The 13,759-nt window shown below is 47.8% G+C and overlaps 1 protein-coding gene across 16 annotated transcripts in view; it reads right to left on the reverse strand.

The window, feature by feature from the left end:
• Positions 1–13,759, reverse strand: part of CUX1 (cut like homeobox 1) — a 371,169-nt gene that overhangs the window by 134,896 nt on the left and 222,514 nt on the right. For all 16 annotated transcript variants that reach the window (XM_082431223.1, XM_082431222.1, XM_082431221.1 and 13 more), the window contains exons 5-6: positions 6,974–7,111; positions 2,622–2,745 (exon numbers count right to left, since the gene is read on the reverse strand). In XM_082431223.1, the coding sequence (XP_082287349.1) occupies positions 2,622–2,745; positions 6,974–7,111 (262 nt within the window). The remainder of the gene's footprint in view (positions 1–2,621; positions 2,746–6,973; positions 7,112–13,759) is intronic.

Below are 13,759 nucleotides of genomic sequence, written 5' to 3' on the forward strand. Positions count from 1 at the left end.
TCGAGAGTGTTCTGCTGTGCCAACACTGGATAAAATTAAACTTAGTTTTACTCTGGAGTAAAGCTGAGAATTTCTCTTTGTATGAACTGTCTGCTCAACTCCTTTACCCATTTTTTGTAGCGCTGGGTTTTTTTCTTATTAATTTGTAAGAGTTCTTTGTTTATAAAGAAAATTAGCCCTTTTTCTTATGTGGTGCAAATATTTCTTCCCAGTTTTTTGATGGTTTAAAAATGTTGTTCACTGTTACTCGTTTTCAAAAGTCTGTGTGAAATTTTAGGCAGCTGTATTTATATAACTTTTCTTTTATGTGTAGAAAGATCTCTCCACTCCAAAATTATTAAAAACAGAGTAAATGCCCACGTTTTCTTCCAGTATGTACATGATTTAATTATTAATACTTAAATCCTAATCCATTTCAATTTTTTGGTGTAAAGAATGAGATAAAGATCTAGCTTCATTCCCCACCCCCAGCGGTCAGTTATTTGCATCTTTTAATATAATCAATCCTTTTACCTAGTTTGAAAAGTCAACTTAATAATATTAAATTCCTATAGAAATTTATTTCCCTACTTTTGTAACGCATAAGTTTACTCTCTGCAGATGTAATCACGCTGTCTATAATTCAATATCATGAATTTTTCACTTCGCATTATGCCGGATACATTTCTGGTGTAACTGCAAATTCAACAAAACTATTATTTTATAAAGGCCGTATAACGTTCCCGTTAGGGGTGGCCTCTTTTACGCACCCATTTCTTGTTGGCAAGGCATTTCAATGGCTTGCATTCCCCCCTCCCCTCAATTATCAGTAATACGGTGAGAAATCTCTTTGGGCACAGAGTGCTTTCCTAGGAGACACATTTAGTGCCAGTTCCACATCTGCTGGGTCAAGAATCCGCTCATCCTTCGGAGCCCCGACTCTGTGGGGCTCACTTCCTTCCCAGGGGCTGTACTCAGCCCCACTCTCCCAGCAGCGTAGGTGCGGCATCCCCTGCAGATCTGGGCTTGACCCCGAGGGACTGGCTTTGGTCCTGCAGTGAGGGCTTTGGGAGGCCAAGTCTCAGCGCAAAGGGAGGCCAGGGCCACAGAGGTGGCTCAGGCTCTGCCCCCCCTCCCCGGGTGCCTCGCTGGGAGAGTGCGGGCAGGTGCTTAATCTGTAAAATGAGATGGTCTGCTCCGCAAGCCTATCCCGAGCACTTGCTGAGACAACATCTCGAGAGGGCCTGGCAATGCGGGTAGCGGGCATTCTTCTTCTTTTCTAAATGAAGCCAGTTTAATGGTGCCCCAGAGAGGCCTTGGTGATGCCCGAGATCTCCACGGAGCCTGCCTCATAGAAGTCCGAGCAGCTGCATTCCAAGTCCACGGGAAACACCCACAAAACCCCACCACCGGGCCTGCCTCTTAACTTGTAACCAGACATTTAGTGCCTCTCATTAATGGACTCACATTTCTACGTAACAGGCTTAGATTTTTAAACCTTAGCTTCACCAGAGTTCTGAGAGACCTGACTTACGCAATTTGAATTGGTAAGTTCAACACTCCTATGGTTTTTATAAGAAATCTAACTTTCGGGCTTCCCTGGTGGCGCAGTGGTTGAGAGTCTGCCTGCCAATGCAGGGGACACGGGTTCGAGCCCTGGTCTGGGAAGATCCCACATGCCGCGGAGCAACTAGGCCCGTGAGCCACAACTACTGAGCCTGCGCGTCTGGAGCCTGTGCTCCACAACAAGAGAGGCCGCGATAGTGAGAGGCCCGCGCACCGCGATGAAGAGTGGCCCCCGCTTGCCGCAACTAGAGAAAGCCCTCGCACAGAAACGAAGACCCAACACAGCCATAAATAAATAAATTTTAAAAAAAATTTAAAAAAAATTAAAAAAAAAAAAGAAATCTAACTTTCATTAAGTCATCACACTAGTGAAAAAGCAACTCATTATTTGTGGCAAAGTTTTGGGTGAGGCAGGCCAGCGGAAACCTAACACTCACAGCCCTTGGATGGTGCATTAATATATTTTACTGATACTAACTCCTTGATGTATGAAGCACTGTGAGGTAATGAAACGAGGCAAGAGACAAAAAAAATTAAAAAAAAAAAAAGATATTGTGTGTGTGTGTGTGTGTGTGAGAGAGAGAGAGAGAGAGAGAGAGAGAGAGAGAGAGAGAGAGAGAGGGAGAGAGATGTTAAATATCAAAATTCACTTAAGAAGGTAGCAGGAGCTCAGCATCTCCCTGGACTTCCCAGAGAAGACACGCAGCAGGGGATGGTCCCACCCTTCTCATCTTGCCTAGGGTACCACCCCCATGTGCCAACCACACACGCTTTGTGCTCAATCCCCGGCACCATGTGGCCCCGAAAGACACGCCCTTTGACATACCTGACACCACCCACCAATGGGAAAGACTGGTACATTTCACTCAAGGTCACCTCACAATCTCACAAATTACAGAACAAGGGACACCTTTGTTTTTCAAACAAAATTGTGCCTTAGAGCCCCTAGGATTTTGGTTTCCAACCTGGGCTTATTTCACAGGTCCATTTAAAAAAACTGTCTTGTGATGTGACGTGTACAAGTAAAACATTATATGTCAGCACGTCAGTGCGTGCAGATCCCAAAACGTGCTCACCTCTCCTTTTCTGCAAAATCATTTTGTAACTTTTGTTCCTTTTCGAGAGCTATGGTCTCGGCTTGGTTCTTCAGAGTCTGTTCATATTCTCGGATTTTCTCTTTAAGTGCTTTTATCGTTACCTCTGCAGAAGGGGGTGAAAAAAAACTCCAGTAAGAGAAGCATGGTTCCATGTGGCTATATATACTCGGCTTTCGTAACCTAGGAGGATCGGTGTGTTTTAAACTTTAGCTCTTCAACGCTGACACAAAATCAATGGTTACAAGTCCCTTCGGAGACCTTTTACTCCCTAAATGTTAAATTGAACTTTAAACATTTAGGTTGAGGAGGATCAATGGATTTTGCTGGAAGAAGAACTATGTCTCTCTAATACAACTTAAGAAAAAGAGGGGGGAAATCAATGGTAAAATATAGTATCATCTTATTGATGAGTCTTAAATTAGTCCTCTACTGAGGGAAGATTAATAACGTTTTAGTGTGGGTTTAAGTACTTTCTTACAAAGAAAACGGTTCATAATTGTGCGCACATTTTGGAAGAAGCCTACTGACCTCCCCGGCCACGGGCTGCACCTTTGCTGTTTCACAAGTGATGAGACACACGGTGCGCTAAGTGGATGGGGCGCCGGTCTCCTCGGCTGGAAGGGACCAGCCCCGGAGCTTGGGTGCTGACAGCACCCTCCACCGGGGCCAGAGTCTGGCAGACCCAGGCTGCGTGTGCAGAACCGATGACTGGGCCCAGGGGAGCCACAGCTGAGGGAGGGTGAGTGCCAGAGGCGTGGGAAGCAGTGCTGTGTGGTGAAGCCCTGCGGTGCCCGGTGCTCAGGACGCAGGGTCCCTTGGGGGTCAGGGTCGCCCCTGGAAAGCCCAGGTTCCCCCACCACCAAGTGCGTGTTTACAGCAGTTGCTTCAATGACCCAAAATAGGAACACGAGAGCAGATGCAATGAACAGGGCAGGGTCCTAACTCAGCCCCAGGCAGAGCCAGAGCACCGAGGCCCCGGCTCCAAGGATGGTGGAGCTCTTGGGGGACCGCACCTGCCTGGGCGTGGGTCCATCTCGCGGGGGGCAAGGCTGAGTTCCTTGGTCGTCCCAGCACCTGACACAGTGGGTGCTCAGAAAGTGGCTGAGGCATGAGGCTGGGCTGAGCAGGGTGCGGCCTCGACGGGGCTGTGACAACGGGGCTCCAGGCTCAGGCGACAACGTCGCCTGCCAGGTCTCTGCCCATGGAAGCGCTGGGACTGGTGGCCCTTGTTCCTTCGGGCTGTAACTCACGTCAGCTTCTGCTCCCTGAGCTGCGCAGACACGCCGGGCCAAGCAGGAGCCAGGCAGCCGGGCATTTGTACCCACGTGGCTTGGTGCATAAAAGCTAGAAGCTCTTTCATTAAGATAAGAAATGGGCCTTTTTCATCCAATGGAACCAGAGGGTTCTCCTCAGAGGAGGAGACAGGGAATTAAGACCAATGACCTTGGCAGGGTATCTGAGAGATGAACAGGGGGCTTCCTGCCTCTCGGGCTGGGTGTTTGGGGCCTGGAAGAAATGCTCTGTGAGCACAATGGTTAACATGGAGTGATGGGGAGGGAGCAGAACACGTCCACAGAGGACACGACAGGTCACCTCTGGAAACATCTGCACATTCTTTTTAGTCGATGGTCAATGCGGCTGTAAACACGCAGCATTTCTGCCTTGAGCAATGGGTTGGAAACCTCTGGGCAGCCCCTGGGCCCTGGTGCTCAACCCAATGGGTTTCTCAGTGTGACCCATCTATGCTCCTTCCAGGGGAGTTTGGGGCACTAGCTCGGGGCTCCCACTCTGTCTGATGGGGATCTGCCTTTTCAACGACGGATGCGTTGCCTGCGGGTGACACCTGTCAGAGAGTCAGCTCATGATCAAAGTAGGGTCACATCCAGCCCAGGTGGGCTGCTCAGTGAGCCAGGGGCGGATTTGTCCTGGAGCCTCGGTCCCTCCTCTGGCACCTGGGCCCGGGTCCAGGACATTGCCCTGGGCGTGTCCCAGCTGGGTCCCCTCCGCATGAGCAGGGGAGGAGGGAGAGCGGCGTGGAGGAGAGGACACGAAGAGCTCTGCTCCCACGGGCTGTGCCTGGGCCCCGTTCACTCACTTTTACATGGAGTGGGGGAGAATTACAGCATGTGATAAAGAAACTCCTGTCCTGCTCTAACATTTGATCCATCCACACTACAGCTGTGATGATTAAAACAAGTGATGTGCACCTCAACCCCTTCCCAATTCAAAGCATTTTTATACTGGGGAGAAAAGAGAGGAAAGCAGCATTTTCCTGGCAGTGGGGAAAATCCGTAAAGATACCAATAAACAAAGAGAAGGATGGGGGGCGATTTCTGGAAAAAGCCACAGCGCTGAGTTAAGAGCAGCTGATATTTACTGAGTGTCGGGAACAGCGCTTAACGCCTCGGCTGCATCTCATTTAATCCTACAACAGCCCGTCAGGGTTAGTACGAGAATTCTGCCCCCACCCAAGGAAACGAGGCTTCAACAATGTGAGACCACTTGCTCCAGGCTGCACAGCGAAGTGGTGGCAACCAAGGGACCCTGGCCCGGTCTGCTGGCCTTTGGAGCCTTTGTTCTTGAGTCTTGGACTCTGCATTTCTTTCTTTCTCTCTTTCTTTTTTTGGCCACGCCACGTGGCTTGTGGGATCTTAGTTCCCCGACCAGGGATCGAACCCATGCCCCCTGCAGTGAAAGCGCCGCGTGCAGTCCTAACCACTGGACCGCCAGGGAAGTCCGTTAGGCTCTGCATTTCATTTAGAAATGTCCATCAGGTGAGGCCTTTGGGGAGGCGATGATCCCCACGCTGGGCAACTGGCCCTGGGGCGCTGACAAAACAGGGGGGGAGGGCGACCAGGCCCTACAACAAAACCAAATCAAACTGAAGGAAACCCAAACGGTGGATCTGTCAAAATAAGATGCCAGAGGTCACTGGAAGGAAATGTGCAGAACCAGAATTTACAGGTTCTCTTTCCGCTGGGCGCTGGGTGGTTCTGACCAGAGCCAAGTCCTGCTGGGGGAAGGGAGCATTTCCCTCACTGGACCCCAAGCTCCTAAGTCCTCACCTTGCTCCCCAGCGGGACCAAACTGTCCCTTGGGTCCCACAGGCTCACAGCTCCCTGTGGGCCAGATTGAAGTGGCGTCCCCGAGGAAGGGGCCCGAGGGCCTGCTGTCCTTACTGCCCAGGCCTGGACCTTCCTGCCTCTTCCCAGGTCCTTTCCGCACACGACCCCTCCTCGCCAGCCGGTGTCCAAAGGTCTCAAAACCCAAGGATGCTTTTAATAATCGTCATCAGGGACTTCCCTGGTGGTGCAGTAGTTAAGAATCCGCCTGCCAATGCAGGCAACACGGGTTCGAGCCCTGGTCTGGGAAGATCCCACATGCCTCGGGGCAACTAAGCCCGGGCGCCACAACAACTGATGCCCACGTGCCATAGAGCCTGCACACAACAACGAAGACCCAGCACAGCCAAAAAAAAAAAAAAAAAAAATCTTCATCAGGTAATTCCTTCTCCAGCCCTCAGGGGAAGTCCCCCAAGCAGTTTGCTCTCTTTTCTGTCACCTTCCTCACCCACACCCCCAAACAAAACCAAACAGGCCCACTTTTACTTGGACTTGGCTGAGAAACCTACAGCGGCTGTCAGATGGGGCAGTGATTTTCCTCAAGACAAGGAAGCCAAGAGGCTCCCGATTGGGACACGTCTGGATTTTAGGTGTGGGAGAGATTTCTTTGTTCTTCCCTGACAGGAAAAGCCAGGCAACCTTTGCCCTCTCTCCTTGTTGCCAAAAAGCTGTTTTGTTTTCCTTCGTTAACTTCGTCATGGATAGGTGACAGTGACCAGGACACCACGGGGCTCACGCGTGGGGACGTGCAGGCTGCGTCTGAAGCCTTAATGTATTGGCCTCAATTATTAAATGACTTACTGGATGTGACCCTTTGATCATGAGCTGGCTCTCTGACAGGTGTCACCCGCAGGCAACGCATCCGTCTTTGAAAAGGCAGATCCTATTACATGATGATTCAGGAAGAACTTTAAAAGAATCCTGATCGGTCCCGACGGGAGGGCAATAAAATCATATGCAGTCGTTGTGCAGAGGTAAAGTTTTCCTTCTCAATTGCTAAGCATTATTATTATCTCTCTTTAATGACTCTGATTCTTGCCCCACCCGGACTTTATGATGAAGGTGACAATCAGAGCTGGTTCCAACAGTATGGGGAAGGCAATTAAAAAAGAAAAAAAAAAGAAAATTAAAAAATTAAAAATTAAAAAAGAAAGAAAAGAAAAAAGAGAAGAAAAGAAAACAGAAGGAATGAATACATTTTCCACCAACCTTGATTTTTCACTTCAGCAAATTCCTTGTTGTATTCTTCAAGAGTTTCCCTAAGTTTCTGGTTCTCTGTTTCAATGTCATGTAGGCGCTGCACTTTGAGCTGGAGCTGCTGTCCGAGGTCCAGAGCCGGAACGGGATCTGCGCGAGAGGGAAACACACGTCACCCCCTTCTGGACATATTCGAGCCACCTTCCTGGCCTCGAGGAGGCTTGGAGCAGGTCGCCCAGCTCCCAGGGAGTCAGCTCCCCAAGGCCCCGCGGCTGGATGGACCGCGTGCTTCTCTGTGGCTGCTAAGGGATATGCACACAGACCGACCCAGTACATGAAAACGGGGTGGGGATGGCCACGGGCTCCCTGGGATTTGCCCACTCCCCTGGCCTGCTGTGACACTTAAAGGATTTTCCATTCCCTGATCTGATAGGAAGAAAGATACACGCAGCGGCAAGGGGAGGAGCCCGGGAAAATCACCTACCACCTAGCGCCCACGCGGAGGAAGCAGCGAGTGGGAATGTGCTGAAGGCCTCAAGTTTCCAATAATTCTTACGAAGTTGGAAATAACACCTGACACCCGGAGAGCGTCTGGCCATCACAGAACACTTTTACGGACATTTTCTCATTTGAGCCCCAGGACACTCCTGGGAGAGAGATGTGACACACAGATCACGTTCCTTTCACAGAAGAGGGAACTAAAGCTCATTGATGCGGGGTCCTGGGCCCTGATGGGCCCAGGTTTCCGGCTGGTTAGTTGGGCAGAGAGATCTCAAACCCAAGTCTGTGAGATCCAGTGACTGTCCTTCCAAAGAGGAAGGTCCCCTGAGGGGGCGGGCTCCCCCTTCTGTCACGGCCCTCCCTTCCTGATGAAGGATGCTCAGGGGAGAGTCAGGGCTTACCAGCTAGTGATCTAAAGATGGGAGAACCCTGGGTTTCTGCTCTCGGCTGTTCTGTCTTTCCTCAGAGGCACAGCTGGTGACCCAGCTGCTGTGACCCGTCCTGCGCCGGCGGGCCAGCCAGCCAGGAGGTCACCACAGTCCTGGTTAGAGTACAAACAGCAGGAGAAGGGCATCTGGGCCAGTTATGAGAGGTCCTGCAGCCAATTCAATGTGCTCTCCACCATCAGACTCACTTACAAAAAAACTGGATTTGTGAGGGGAACCACTGACCGAAACCGCCCACCCTGGCCAGGAACAACAGTAGCCACTCGCATGAGTTCTCTTACAACGGGAGGTCCTGGTAAGGAATGCGGAACTAACAAGCTACCAACAACCGGAAGAATTCGGGCAAGGTCAAAAGGAGAGAGGAGACGCCAGTCCTTAAGTCCTACCAGCCTCCGAGAATCCTTGCTGGAATCCATCTTGGCTGAGCGACGGATGTGCCACCAGGAAGGACCCTGGGTCAGAGTGATTGGCCAGAGACAACACGGAAACTCACCCCATCACCATAAAACCCGAGACTGGGAGCCATGTGGCAGAGCAGTTCTCCGGGGTTCCCTGACCCTGCTGCTCTCTGCCCGGGCGCCCCTTCCCAATAAAGTCTCTTGCTTTGTCAGCACCTGTGTCTCCTCGGACAATTCATTCCCGAGTGTTAGACAAGAGCCCGCTCTCGGGCCATGGAAGGGGTCCCCTTTCCTGCAACAGATCTGGACCTAAAATCGGACACTGCAGATGTGGAATTTGGGGTACAGGCGCGGACTTTGCCTTTACCGTTCATTCAGCACAAAATGGTGAGACATTAAATGTTCTTCTGGCATCAGTTGGGTCTTTATTTTTATTTCTGCTGTACTTATAATCCACCTGCCAGGCCCCAGTGGGGCACTTCCTCTAGGACTCTGGGGCCCCGTCAGAGTAGAAGCATACCCGAGTCTGCTGGGCTTAGAAAAGATTACGGAAGATATTTCTGGTATGGACGCCAGCATCACTTGTGAGACGGCTGCAAAGATTTAGTCTCCGGTTGAGGAATGCTAAACACAGAGCCCAGTGGATCAACAAGGGTATATATCCAAGCGCTCACTTAATTTTCAAATACCAGAGCAGTTAATTTTTCAGACCACCCTTGGTTCCTGGAAACGAGGGCTCCGTCTACCACGCCTCAGTCGGCGGGGCCACCAGGAGCCAGGAGCGCTTTGAGGAGCCAGCGTCTTGGTGGGATTTACAAAAGGCAGGCCCCGCGGCACGTCCAGCACAGCGTTTGTCCAGCACAGCGTTTAACACCACCCATCATGTGAAACCCCGGCAGCCGGGCACTGATTCTGTGCGTATATACAGTTTATGACGACCTCATCGCTTTCTCATTTGTAGCCTCTCATTATTATTTTTATCAGCATTAAAAAATTTGTACTAAATTAGATTTCAAAAGCTATTTCGGGGAGATGGTTCCTTGTAAGTAGGAGTGGTAATAGCACTACAGAATGAACATCCTCAGAACATTCCAGGTGCAGCTTTTTTTTTTTTTTTTTTTAATTTCAGTATCTTCCCTGGACACCTTCCCACCCCCACTCCTCTTCCCACTCCCCACATGGCCTTATGCTGGGCAAATGACCTGAAGGAGATAAAAGAGAGTACTGCCTGTGGCCCCGTCCATGTAAAACGACAACTTTAACTTGAAACAGGGGTCAGGGAAGAATTGAGGAGAAGAACCACTGCGCTTCTATAAAATTCTCTGAATGTTCATTGCTGTAGGTTTCCCAGCACAACTGCCAGTACAAATTATATTTTAAAGAGCTAAGCTAGTATGCGGCCCTCCATCCCCCAAATTTCTCTTGACAACTTTTCCAGTCCATTCCTTTTAAGAGGCCAGGACCCACTGTGTCTGCTTTGAATAAAAAATAGTTTCCCTCGTTAGATTCAGCAAGGAATTCAGTAACATATAAAAATAATACGCACATTATCAAGTGAATGGTAACTAGGAGCTTTAGACAAATTTTCAAAGCATTATATTGTAAATGAAAATTCTGGCAATCTTATAATTATTCATTACGGCATATATATTTAATTGAACATGATTAAAGGTTAATGCCTAAGTAGCAGAACTGGTCATAGAATAAAGAATGAACTGAATGTTCAAAAATCTCTATGTATTAAACTTCAAACTTTACTACAGTACAGTTGAATGACTCAACGCCTACAGCATTTGAATATCGTTTTGGATTATGTAAAAGGCATTGCTAAAGTACCTCTTAGGCTTAATATTTATTACTTGTATTACAGGAACAGTTAATTACCACATGACAATATAATGACTCTAGCATGTTTGGGCTAGAGACCAAAACAGTGAATTTCGGCACGCCAAACCCCAGCCTGCATGTTAATCTAGGGGAAATCATAGCTTTTTGCCTCATGAATGATTTCCAATGCCATTTAAACCCCACACAAGTATTGTTAGGTCTTATTCTGAACGTCACAAGCCTCCGATCTCAGCAGCTCGATTAGGGAACTGTCTGGGGGAGGCAAGAGCACACACCCATATGTGGAACAGCACCACACAGAAACCTGCAGCCCATCTTCCCTGCCGCCTCCTTCAGTTCAACATGCCTTACTGCCAGTGCCATGCACCCGATGTGACAGACTTGCAAAGTGTTCTACAATCACCTCATAGTTCATTCCTAAAACACTCTTTGAGGCATTCTACAGCTCAGTATGCAGCACAGGACTCAAAGAACATAATTATAACAAACAACAAGTCACCTGTATTTATTCAGCACCTTCCCCTAAGTACATGGAACATTATCTCGTTGATTCCAGCCATCACAGCCAGAGGTCAGGGCGGGGGTGGGGAGGGGGCTCTGCAGCGAGTCAGGCGCTGGCATCTCACCCAGGGACAGGGGGAGGCGAGAAGTCGGCCAGGCAAACAGGTAATGCAAAAGTCTAATTAAGATTTCTGCCTTCTGAACCAGCAGCCGACTAAATTATACTGTCTCTTCAAGTACTAATACAGCAAGTAGGTCCTAAGCATCTGTCTGCTCTGGGTAAGGCACTGATTCATTGGGATGGACATCCAGCAGAGTCAGCTGGGCCCAACCTCACAGAGACAAACCATGTTCACAAAAAACTAAGATAAACAAGAAGGGCCACATGGAAGACCATTCCCAGATAGAGAAACTGGGAAAAGGAGATTTTTTTTTTTTTTTTTCCCTAAAAAGAAGAGTCAGAGTTCAGACCTGTGGAGACTGTGGGGCAGTCCATCCCTGTGGAAGAAACAGCATGCAGGGGAGCAAGAAGCAGGGAAGGGTCAGGCACAGCCACAGAAATACTTCAGCCCAACTGCAGGTGCCCACATACACGTTCTATGATGTCAGGACCATTCTCGGTGCTGGGGGGACACGGTGGCGAACAAGAGAAAATCCTTGTTCTCAAAGACTTGACATTCCACTGAAGTGAGGGAGACAGACAAACAGTAAAACCAAACAAATCAGAAGGCTCTCAGTACTGCCAAGCATGAAGAAGAGAGGAGACAGGGTGTGGAGAATGGGGAATGGGTCCTGGAGACAGAAGGACAGGGAGGGCCTCTTGAGTAGTTGACCCTGGGATTGAGATCTGGATGTCAAAGAGGAGAGAACGTGAAGACTCTTGGCAGAGGGAATGGCAGTTCAAAGGTCCAGAGCTGGGTACGAGGATGGGCATATACAAGCCATAGAGAGAAGCCAGTGAGGTATGATGAAGGGAAGGGAAAATGGCCAAGGACAAGTGGTCAGAGTGGGAGGCCTGTGATCAAGGATTTAAAGAAAAATATGAACACAATTAAGGAGAGAAAGAGATGATACAAAGAAGAATCGAACTGAATTCTAGAGCTGAAAATACAATGTTGGAGGTGCCCTGTTGCACAGTAGGTAGTGGGTCAGTCTCATGAAAATACAGCGTCTACAGTGAGCTAAGGGATTCAGTTTGGATTCAATTCTACTCCTGATGGAAAAAGCCACCAGAGAATAGGACTCTTGCCAAGATGAGCCACTGGGGCATGAGAAGAAAACTGCAGTACTCTGAACCACGAAAGTGTTTGTTGGTTTTCCAGTTGCAAAGTATTTAAGAGTTTTAAGCTTAAAGATGAGTTATACAATTTTTCTTTTAAAAAGCGAAGTGTTCTAAATTAGCTGCCCTGTTCTGTGATGACAGATGGCTATCAGTAATATGCTGCCTGGCAGACATTTAAAAAATATAAACACATATTCTATGTCTTTGAAGTAAATGTGATGTTTTAATACTTAGGGGGGAAAAAAAAACTACTTGAATGAAACTCATCTACAGTGACAGCACTCTAAAAGTGGATATTTGGAAATGTTCCCATCATCATATAAACTTATGGGCAAAGATAACACTGTCTACAAAAATGTCTCAATGCCTCATATCAGACAAGAGGGAGTAGAAGGTAATTGTTTAGAGTGTGGGCCAGACTATATGCGATTGAATCCCAGCTCTGCCACTTACTGGTGTGCAACCTTTGACAAGCTACTTAATATCTCTGTATCTTACTTTCTTTATCTATAAATTGGGCATAATAATTGTGCCAATATCATTAGGTTGTTGTAAGGATTAACTATGATCATATGTGATAGACCGCCAGGCACGGAGTTAATTACTCAATAGATGCTACCTATTATCAACCGACTCAAACCTGATGAAATATTTGCCAAAACGAGTTTCAAACCCATTTGTTAATATATAAAAAATACAGTTATCTTCTGACTAGTTAGCAAGAAAAATTGATATACCATGATAAATAAAAATTTACTAGCTGAATTTCAACTAATACTTTCTTATAACTGGTATGCAGGTTTCAAAAATATGAATCACATTTTTGTAGAGTTAGCTAATAATGCACTGCTTTGGTCTGGGTCTATGTATCTTTGTGAGTTATCTTTTCCAGCCATTTATGACAGCCATTAAAATCAAAACGACATTAACAAAACTTGGAGATTTCTACTCCTGGCCATGACAGATTAACTGGCACTGGACCTGCCCTCTGGCCATAAACAACTAGACTACTAGGTAATCTAAATGAAACGAAGAACCATTTACAGATGTTGTACAACCAGCAGAGCAGGAACGGTGATCCCTGAGAGAGGGGCACAAGTAAGGTGAACCCTATGATCACCCTGACTCTCTGCCAGGAAACGCTTTCTGGACCGCAGCACAGGGAAGGGGGAACCCAAGCAGAGCATGACGGTCTTCTTGGATTGAGAAGATAGAGATCTAAAGAGCAGGAGATTGAGGTGCCTGGAATTGATAGGGCAGAGCCCTGGAAAGGAGGGAGATATGCAGAGAAAGAGCTAGAGAAATCTGCAGAGGAGTCATATAAAATCTGTTGCTAAAAGATAAGGTCCATACATACACACAGGGTGAAACTCCACAAGGCCGCACAAAGAACTACAAGGAAGGTCTAAGTAAACAACTCCTAGAGCTCACAGTGTTGGGAGGCTTTCAAGTTGCAACTAGCCAGAGAAGAGAGGCTTGTTGAACAGCCAGGACATTCAGTAGAAGACATCAGAGGGCCACACCAGAGTGGAGGGCTAAGCTAATCCTAAAGTAAAGGCTAGTCTGGACCTGTCCCCAAAAGCTTAAAAACATGTCTCAGAATAATTGAGTTGATCTGCAAGTAATTTAACTGCCTGCCCCCAAATATTTCAACACTCTTAAGAAAGACAACAAAATCCAGTTAACTACAATGTCCAACATCCAATCAAAAATTACTAGACATGCAAAGAATCAGGATAATAAGGGAAAAAAACATCAGTTAATAAACACAGAACCAGAAATTACAAGAGATAATGGGAGTAGGGCTTCCCTGGTGGCTCAG

Source organism: Balaenoptera physalus (genome assembly GCF_965194825.1).
Source record: "Balaenoptera physalus genome assembly, chromosome: 16".
Lineage (NCBI taxonomy): Eukaryota > Metazoa > Chordata > Mammalia > Artiodactyla > Balaenopteridae > Balaenoptera > Balaenoptera physalus.